Raw genomic sequence first — 9,954 nt, forward strand, 5'->3', positions numbered from 1 at the left:
TGTACATTAAATATAAAAAAAATTATGTACATTATTTTTTAAAAATGAAAACCCATAATTCAATGAATATTGCAGCTTGCGACACGACATTCTAATCTAAAGCCAATCCTTAACAATCGCAACCCTCTACAACACCACCACCACCACCACCACCACCACCACCAACAACAACAGTAGCAACAACAATAGAATTGGGCAATCCGACCTAGGAACTAGGTAGAGAACTAGATGGCGTAACAAGATGTTTTACTGATCAACAAATAATGCCCTCTAGTTTTCTGGATTGGTTTGATTGGGCGCCATTGAGATTGTTGCCTTTTCTATTTTGCCCCAAGGCTCGATACTCGTGAGGAGGATAGCTTGGTTGGGGTTGACAACTCAGATGGCCCTTACCACCTATTAGGTCTTGATTTCATGCTGTCTTCTCTTCCATTAATGGGTTTTTTTTTTAGAGTTCCCAAGTGGTGGGGGTATTGGTTAAGTCAGTATGTTTTATGTTGGCTTCAACAAGGCTGGCCCCAGGCCTAGTCCATTTAGGCCATCGCCTAAGGCCCCCACTAAAGCAAGGCCCCCAAATTTTGGGGCAAAATTTGATTTTTAAATATAAATATAATTAAATATAAATATATATATATATATATATATTTGTGGAGATATAGGAAAAAAAAAAGGTTTAGTTTTACATTTTTCCTTTACTTATAAGAAGTTCCAAATAACTGAGTAACGTTGGAGATAAGGCAACTTTAAATACATGTCTTACAAATATATGTGTCACTAATCATAAGAATTAATTTAGATAGAAAAATACTAGAAATACTATAAATTTTACTTCATAGTCTTTACAAATTGATGTAACAATTAATATAATTTGTGGACTTCAACAACCTATTAAATGCATTTTTAAATTACATGTTATGATTAGTGATACATCTTGTAAAATTTATAAGGATGGGGTGTAAAATTCATATTTTACATATCCAATAAGATATCAGATTTTTATTTAAAATTCAATATATCTTACCACACCTAATAACATCTTAATAAACTCTCAATTTGGTTAGTTTTTCAAATGGGTATTAGAATTTATTGGATGTGGTTGTGCTTATTCTTTAATATGTGATAAAATGATATGGCATGTTAGGATTGGTGGGTGTAAAACTTGGGTTTTACACTACATCATTATAGAATTTAATCTCCTTGTAAAATGTAAAATATCCCTACTCCCTAGCATCATTCATTCAAATATTTGTTTATTATCACCATTGCACACCCTTGGTGCGATGATCACTCCACAAGAATATGTGCTTGTGGGGTGTTAGTGGCAAGGGTTGGGGTTCAAGTCTCCAGGAGAAAGTTTCACAAATATTTACACTTAGATTAGAGTAGAGTAGAATTTCTATTTTATATCCAAAAGTACAAAAGAAAAAATGTTTATTAATTTCTTGTAGTGTCATTATTCATAATGTTCATTACTATGTAAGTTTTTTGTAGTAAAATTTTTACATATTAAGAAAAAAAAAGAACGTTTTTTTTTTTTAATTATGATATTAAATACTAGTTAAATATTATTTAAATGATAATAGAAATATTCCATTTGTTCATCAAAAAAGAAAAAGAAATACTTCATTTGAATATATCACCTTAGGCTTCCAAATTTGTTGGGCCGGCCCTGGGCTTCAAAACTTGAGTTTTATTTGGTTTACTTCACAGATTTTGTATGTGACAAGAGTACGTTAAGATTGAGATTATTAGTGAGTAGACGCCATAAGTTTTGATCTATAGAGTATCTAAGAAAATAGAAATGCCTTCTTGCAACCTGAGGAAGGGAAATACCATAGCTGGGGTGTTTATAAGTTACTATTTAAGAGTGAAGAAAGCATGAATGTCATAGAAGGGGGCTGGGATGAATGCAAAACAAATTTGAAAATGTTCTTTCACTGCAATGACTAATTTTCCAATTACCAATAAATTAAGGAGGATTATTGACGATAACAAATGAAAATTTATAGGACTAAAATGACAAAAAAAAAAAAATGAAACTTTAATGATCCAAAATGACAATTGATCAAACTTAAAGAGTGTAATTTGCATTTTTGTATTTGTTTGAAAAATATTTATTGTTTTTTTAATTTAAAATTTTATTTTTTAATAGTTATCTTAAGTTATGGATGGAAGGACCAGTGGTAACAAATGCAAACTTAGAAGACTAAACTAGAAAAAAAAATGAAACTTAAATGACCAAAATGACAATAGATCAAATTTAAATAGTATAATTAGAGAGAGAGAGAGAGAGAAACAAAGAAAGAATACTCTTTTATTACTTAAAAAGTTAAAAGTTAAAACTATCCTATTTAACCAGGGCCATGCTACATATGAATGAAGTGGGCTCTACTCCCTGTAAAAAAAAAAAAAAAGTGGGCTTTAATCCAAACTGAGATTCGCCCAATGTATATTTTGGGTTTATGAAGTAGAAATAAAGGCTTTTTGCATGCAAACAAATTCATGCCTAAACTTGGGCCAGTGGCCCAGTGTGTTTTTACTAGTGCGAAAGCAGTAAGAGAAAGATACTAAATGGACTGAACTTAGGTCTCTTAGTTCTTATTGCTCTCTACGGCTTGACTAAAGTACTTAAGAAACCATAAGCTCTCCGACAGGCTTCAAATAAAAGCTCAACTTTGACTCTTCCAAACCAATCCACATCAATTATGAAAGTTGAAAACAAATCTACTTTGTGTAACTCAGAAGTCCAGAAAAAAAAAGAAGAGTCCTGGAACTCATTTGATATATAAACGATCAGAATTAAACTTTTTCTCTCCCTCCAAAAATAGAATATATATATATATATATAACTCCAAACTCATGGGTAAGAAATGCACAATCATCCGTTTGCAATTACAATGCTATAAAACATAACTTACAGCAACAAATACACCCGAAAGAGAAAAAAAAAAAAAAAATAGTAATAAAAACCTGAAGCTGAAGTAAGGAACAGTTCCACTCGGACCATTGGCAAACACTTGGAAAAGTTTTTCTCAGTTCTCAGTTCAGAAAAAAAGAGAACCTGGGAATAGTTTTTTTCAGTTCAGAAGAAAAAGGCAGAAGACCCCAAATTAAAACTCTCAGGTACATTATCTGAAACTGGTGGCATCCTGCTAAAAAGTGGGCTATGCACATACTCACTTGAATCGAACCCCATGCCCATGTATGAGTATGACCCGTTCCCTTCTAGATCGAACCCTGTGGTCAGACTTGTTGAGTCACTCCAAGCGGCCTGTCCCATATCTTCACTCGAATCTGCCACACTCATATTTGAGCCAATGTCTCCCGAAATGTCAGAAGGAAAAGGAGGGAGCTGATCACGCATTTGGTTGGAATAGTTATGGGACACAGAAGCAGTAGAACTAGTATTATTGTCAAAGTCAAAGAGAGCTGGTTGTTGTTGATAATAAACACTAGAAGAAGAAGCCCAGAATTGGTCTCCTCCAATATCTGACATTGAAGAATAAGAGAATTCGGTGTTGGTTTCCTGATTTGAAAAGGTTTGGGGCGTTGGGTCAGGTTGAGTGGGAGTACTACTAGGTGGAGGGACATCAAAGAAGTTTTGTTGAGGTTCATCAGGAGAGACAATGGAGGTGACAGAAGAGCCTGGTGGCATGTCTGAATAGACAAAGTTGGTGCGGGCTCGCGAGCCTCGCATGGACCGAGCAGCTCTGTCATAGGCCAAGGCAGCTTCTTCCGCGGTGTCAAAGGTGCTAAAAAAAAAAAAAAAAAATAGTAATAAAAACCTGAAGCTGAAGTAAGGAACAGTTCCACTCGGACCATTGGCAAACACTTGGAAAAGTTTTTCTCAGTTCTCAGTTCAGAAAAAAAGAGAACCTGGGAATAGTTTTTTTCAGTTCAGAAGAAAAAGGCAGAAGACCCCAAATTAAAACTCTCAGGTACATTATCTGAAACTGGTGGCATCCTGCTAAAAAGTGGGCTATGCACATACTCACTTGAATCGAACCCCATGCCCATGTATGAGTATGACCCGTTCCCTTCTAGATCGAACCCTGTGGTCAGACTTGTTGAGTCACTCCAAGCGGCCTGTCCCATATCTTCACTCGAATCTGCCACACTCATATTTGAGCCAATGCCTCCCGAAATGTCAGAAGGAAAAGGAGGGAGCTGATCACACATTTGGTTGGAATAGTTATGGGACACACAAGCAGTAGAACTAGTATTATTGTCAAAGTCAAAGAGAGCTGGTTGTTGTTGATAATAAACACTAGAAGAAGAAGCCCAGAATTGGTCTCCTCCAATATCTGACATTGAAGAATAAGAGAATTCGGTGTTGGTTTCCTGATTTGAAAAGGTTTGGGGCGTTGGGTCAGGTTGAGTGGGAGTACTACTAGGTGGAGGGACATCAAAGAAGTTTTGTTGAGGTTCATCAGGAGAGACAATGGAGGTGACAGAAGAGCCTGGTGGCATGTCTGAATAGACAAAGTTGGTGCGGGCTCGCGAGCCTCGCATGGACCGAGCAGCTCTGTCATAGGCCAAGGCAGCTTCTTCCGCGGTGTCAAAGGTGCCAAGCCAATGCCTTTCTTTGGTTGAAGGGTCTCTAATCTCAGCTGCATATCTTCCCCATGGCCTTCTTCTAACACCAAGAAACCTCCCTGAAGTAGTTGTTTCTTGCGTTTGTGTTTGCTTCTTTTTGCTCTTTGGAGTTGTTGTTGTGGATGAGTTCATGATAGAATAATATGATATGACAGTACACTTCTCCTTCTCTTCCCAGGTGTTGTCTTCAATTTGCTAATTTAGAGGCGTTGTCTGGGGTTGCTGTGACTAATGTGAGTCGTTTAAATAATAGAGCTCTCCAATTATACCTTGTTCTTTCACAGTGATTGCGCATTTATATATCATCTAATCCCCATGTATTTCCAGCACTTTTTCATGTGATTCCATGTAGGAATTTGGAATGTTCACCTTTAATGCCGGTGACCAAAAAAAAGAAAACAATAGTTTGCTAGTCACCATATTTTACAATTATTTTCTCTCTTTAACAAACATGGAGGTACAGATACATGGGAGACGAGTGAACCGTGTGTATAGGGCCGTAAATAAATCGAATTATTTATAACAGTTTAGGTTGGATTTGGAAAAGAATTTGTTTATGTTTGTTTATTTAACAAATGAATTAAGCTTAAGTCTAAATTTTGGCTAGACTCTTATTTAAGTTAAATTCAAACATATTAATTTCTTAATGAACAAACTCATGAATATGATGCAATATATATATTGGATCTTGTATGTTTATAAATTAGTTCATAAGACATATGAAATTAATATTTATAATTTATTGATAATAAAAATAGTTTGTTTCGTAATAATTAAAAATTATATATAGTTTTTTTTATAAGTTTATAAACAAAAATTATTCTATCTAATTATCAACTCAAATAATATAATTTCAAATATAATTAATTTATTAATTATTATCATAAACTAATGAAAGGGTAAAAAAATTTAGTCGTAATATTTATTATATATGAGGAAAGAACAAGTCAATGAAGTAGTTTGTGAGTAAATTTGAACTTTTTCAATAAAAAAAAAAAATGGATCTTAAACAAGTAATATAGTTTGTTGATTAACTACTCGAGCTTGATTCATTTTCAAAATAATATTAAATGAATATTCCTAAACTTCTAATATTTGACTTGGTTACGGCACTACATACGTCGCAGCAATATCCTCGCAACAATCACACAAATAGCTACCTTTGTTCCCTCAAAATTATTGGGGAAGTAAACCATCTACTTACCAAGTGTTGTATAATAATCATGGTCAAAGAAGAATTTAGGCACTATTTAAAATATAATAAAGATTCAAGGGAGTTGTTAATGAATGTCTTAAGGATACATGTTAAAGAATATTAAATAATCAATACCAGCTGTAATGCATGTTTTTTGGAAAATAAAATATTAGAATATAATTTGACTTAAAAAAAAAAAGGAAAAACATTAGTTAACGGAATAAGGAATATGTCTCTGAACAATGTTACTGAGAGGCTACCTTTTTTTGGATAGCGACACCAAACTTACAATACATCTATGTTACCACTTATCACATGGACTTTCTATAAGATAAGGCTGCAGCAATGTATGTATTTATTGGTAAGAAGCAACCTAGTGTAGTTTTTTATTCTCAAGTGATGTTTTTTTTTTTTTTTAATAGTAGAATTTTAACTTATGACGTCCATTCGGTTTTAGTATAAGCAAAGTTTGAATTCCAAATTTCTTTTATATGATGACAAATTTTTTTACTAATTAAATTAACTAGAACCCAATAATATGGGCTAAAACACTAATTTAGTGTAGTTTTAACGTTTATTTTCCATGTTGCTTGGTATGATGATTTGGACCCATCAAACATGTACTTTAATGCGGTCCCGTTAAGTCTCACGCATGCAAAGGGTCATTCATTAGTTGATCCTAGCTAGCTACCTTTCTTTAAATTAATTCCACGCATAATGGTGAGTTCCAGTTAGCATAATTGATAAAGTCTCTGATAATTAAATAATAGATATAAGATTTAATACCTGCCTATTTTAAAAGTTAATTGACGTCTTGAGCTAATGATAGCTCTTTATCATTAGAAGCAAACGTCATAGGTTGAAATTATCTATAAAAAAAAAATTCCACACATAATGGAAAAATGTTTATCAATATCAAAAAAAAAAAAAAAAAGCTTGGTTTTGTTTCTCAAAAAATAAAAAAAATAAGCCATTAATACTTAATTTTTTTTTAGAGAGTTTTAACCTATGGTGTCCGTTCTTGATGATAACTCTTTATCATCAGACCAAGACACTAATCAGTTTTTGGTGTAAGTGAAAATTGAGCTTCAAATCTCTTATACAACCATCAATGCTTACCTTATTGACAGTTACTTATATGAAGAAAATAAATAGACACTCTCATGTGAAAAAAAAAAAAAAATCAAACTAATTTGAAAGAACTTTATTTTTAACTCTATTAGAATAGTCAATCTCAATTAGTTGAAAAAGAGATTCATATAACCTAACCCATCAATCGGGACTTAATTTCATTTGAATTAAGTTTTTTTTTCTTTTTTAGTTTTTTTTTTTTCATAAATCGTTTCGATCAAGTTGATATTCTTTATTACTACCATTTGTTTCCTACAACAAAATCCTAGCTCCGCTATTGGATGAAATTTTGACATCTTAATTAGTATGAATATATATATATATATATATAGATTAATGAATTTAACACTCAATACATGTTCCCTCATGGAAGTTCCATAATTTAGAGAAGAAGATTCATTGGTTAAATAGACATTATAATGGTGATCAACATTTTTTTAAAGATATTAATGATATGATAAAATCTAATCAGCTCATTTCCCAAGGAATGGGTAAGATTTTACGAACTTTACAATGAAATTATTCTAAGAACTTCAGAGGATTTTAATTATAACTATAGTGTATTCCTCTAAAGTTTAGCTCATGTGACATTTTAGTCCATAATATTTAAAATCATAACTTTTAGTTTCCTAGATTACATACCAAATTATAAACTAATATGTCATCACTCCAAAATGACTAAAAGCAATCACTTTAAGTATTTTATGAACAAAATCGATTAATTAAATATTTTAGGGATGAAAAGCAACTACTTTAATTTTTAGAATCTCACATTATTATTTTTCTCAAAAAAGAGAAACGAAAAGAAAAAGTTTACATTATTCTAAGTACAATTATGCTTAAATAACCAAGAGTCTTGAAGTAATTTAATAGACATTTTTTAGCATTTCTAACATAATTGTCTGAAGTTCAAATCACCTCTCCTATTTATAAATGTGGAATTATCTTATGCCTAAACAAAACAACCAAAATAAGCCTATAGAAATAAGCTCATCCAAACAAACACTAAAAGCTATCATATCATTACGTACAAATCTCCCTGAAAAATAGAAAACTAGATGAAAAATGAAGGACAACATAATCTGTCGATCCTCTGCCTAGCCAAAATAATAATAACTAATAATATCAATATCAATATACGAGTGTGTGTGTGTGTGTATATATATATATATAAACCCTCATTTAAGAAATGAGTTTCAATTGATGGAGATGAAAAACAACAGAAAAACAAGTGGGTTGGCATGATTAGATATGTTAATGGCCATGATTTGCATGTTCTCCTAGATACTCTGTTTCATGATTATTCTCCAATCAAGGCTTACTTTATGCGAATTAATTACTATTTTCCATGGATGTCGACCTCTGAAACTTCACTACAGTCCAAAGTTATTACATGTGATCCTTCCTTTCAACCTTATAGAGTGTACATGAACGGGGAGCTAATCATGGACACTACATGCAATCTAATAAGAAATCAAATCCACTTTTTTTGAGTCTCATCCAAAACCACAAAGCTCACTATAAAAGTCTAAAACTGCAAATTCCTATGATCATTGTGGATGGGAGTACTTCCATTCCATGCCTGTGAGATATAATCAGGCCACATCATAGTGATATGATTGCACCAAACAATGCATAAAGAAAAAGAAAAAGAAAAAGGTTCGCTAATTATTATATGATGCATCTCTTAATAACTTATAATATCATCATCTGGGTCTGAATATTATTCTAGTTTTGGCAAAATAGTAGTTTTTTTTCTCAGCAAATAAAAAGTCTGCAGAAGTTTTATTAGTAACAATTAAAAGGACTACTACTGATCTTAATTGAAGTTCAATCCCCGATATAGATCAGATTTTATGTCACTGACTCTTAAATTAGTTTACTTTATCTACTAGATTTGCACATTGATTTGTAGCCTTTCTCCAGCCAAGAATATAGAAATAAGATCATGAAGGCTATCATTAGGGTAACATCTTCATAGATATCTCCCACATGCCCTAGATCAATATTCCAATAAATCTTGTTATAAGATAAACCGTTGAATGATTATATTAATCAACGTGTTTAGCCAAATAGATTCCCTCTCTGATGTAGAGTATTTGCATTGGCTCGATCTGATGAACATTCGTTTCATGGTCTAAATCAAGTACATCAAGTAGGGCTAAGAAGGTTTTGCTGAAGAGTGGAGCTTGCGCTGGACCTGAAAGTACTCTTGATATTTTACAAGAGTGATTATAGTAAAAACAGTTTCGAGGAGGTGATTATTGGAGAGCTTTATACAAAGACAAACTCACATATATATAGGTCCCACTTCCAGGTGCAAAACAAAAGATGAAACCCACCCTTTAAAAATATATAAGAGTAATTAATGTTATGTGTAATATCAATTCCAAATTCATTGAATAATTTTACACTATTATAGCCATTCTCTTCTTATGAATGATGGGGTATCACATGTAGAGTTGTTCATCAAATCATTTTTGAATTAGGGCAATCTATAACCCGTTGAGTAGCTTTCACTTTTGGGGTCACGTTTGCTATTAAATATACTAAGTTAAATAACTACCATGGGTAAGGTTCAATTTGGTCCCTCAAATCATTATTTGTATCGATTTAGTTCATCAACTTTTAAAATCAAGTTAATGTAAACTTTGGATTCCTCTCCCTTTAAATTTTAACAACATTAATAGTTGACAATTTGAAACTCACTTGATTTTGAAAATTTTACACTTTTCACAATATATGGAGATGAGGTCTAAGGATGAAATTTACTTGATTTTAAATTTGAGAGACTAAATTAACACAATTAATAGTTGAGAGACCAAATTTAACTTTATCCCATAATGGAGAACCAAATTAGTTAGTTAACCTAAATACTATACTTAATGCATGCTTTTAATTAGGAGATTGCTATGCAAATATATTATTTTTTTAATACAAAATAGAAAATTTACTCTAACCTAATTTAAGTATGTATGTATATATGTGAAATTCTTTCTTGGAGACTTAAACTCTAGCTCTTGCCTCCACCT

General features: G+C 32.2%; 2 protein-coding genes across 2 annotated transcripts; both read right to left on the minus strand.

The window, feature by feature from the left end:
* Positions 1-2,835: 2,835 nt before the first annotated feature.
* LOC136061102 (ethylene-responsive transcription factor LEP-like) lies at positions 2,836-3,822 on the minus strand. Its single transcript, XM_065775970.1, has 2 exons — positions 3,806-3,822; positions 2,836-3,752 (listed from the first exon to the last, which is right to left on the minus strand). Exons 1-2 carry the CDS (start codon positions 3,820-3,822, stop codon positions 3,083-3,085), a joined length of 687 nt encoding a protein of 228 aa, XP_065632042.1. The 3' UTR covers positions 2,836-3,082.
* On the minus strand, positions 3,783-4,853 carry LOC111992244 (ethylene-responsive transcription factor LEP). The gene has a single exon (XM_024024142.2). The coding sequence runs from the start codon at positions 4,726-4,728 to the stop codon at positions 3,898-3,900; it is 831 nt and encodes a 276-aa protein (XP_023879910.2). The 5' UTR covers positions 4,729-4,853; the 3' UTR covers positions 3,783-3,897.
* Positions 4,854-9,954: the final 5,101 nt, after the last annotated feature.

This window comes from Quercus suber, unplaced genomic scaffold (genome assembly GCF_002906115.3).
Source record: "Quercus suber isolate HL8 unplaced genomic scaffold, Cork oak 2.0 scaffold_8, whole genome shotgun sequence".
NCBI lineage: Eukaryota > Viridiplantae > Streptophyta > Magnoliopsida > Fagales > Fagaceae > Quercus > Quercus suber.

Bases quoted from the DNA above. Each gene is read 5' to 3' on its own strand.
- LOC111992244 (XM_024024142.2), bottom strand. From the start codon at position 4,728: ATGAACTCATCCACAACAACAACTCCAAAGAGCAAAAAGAAGCAAACA.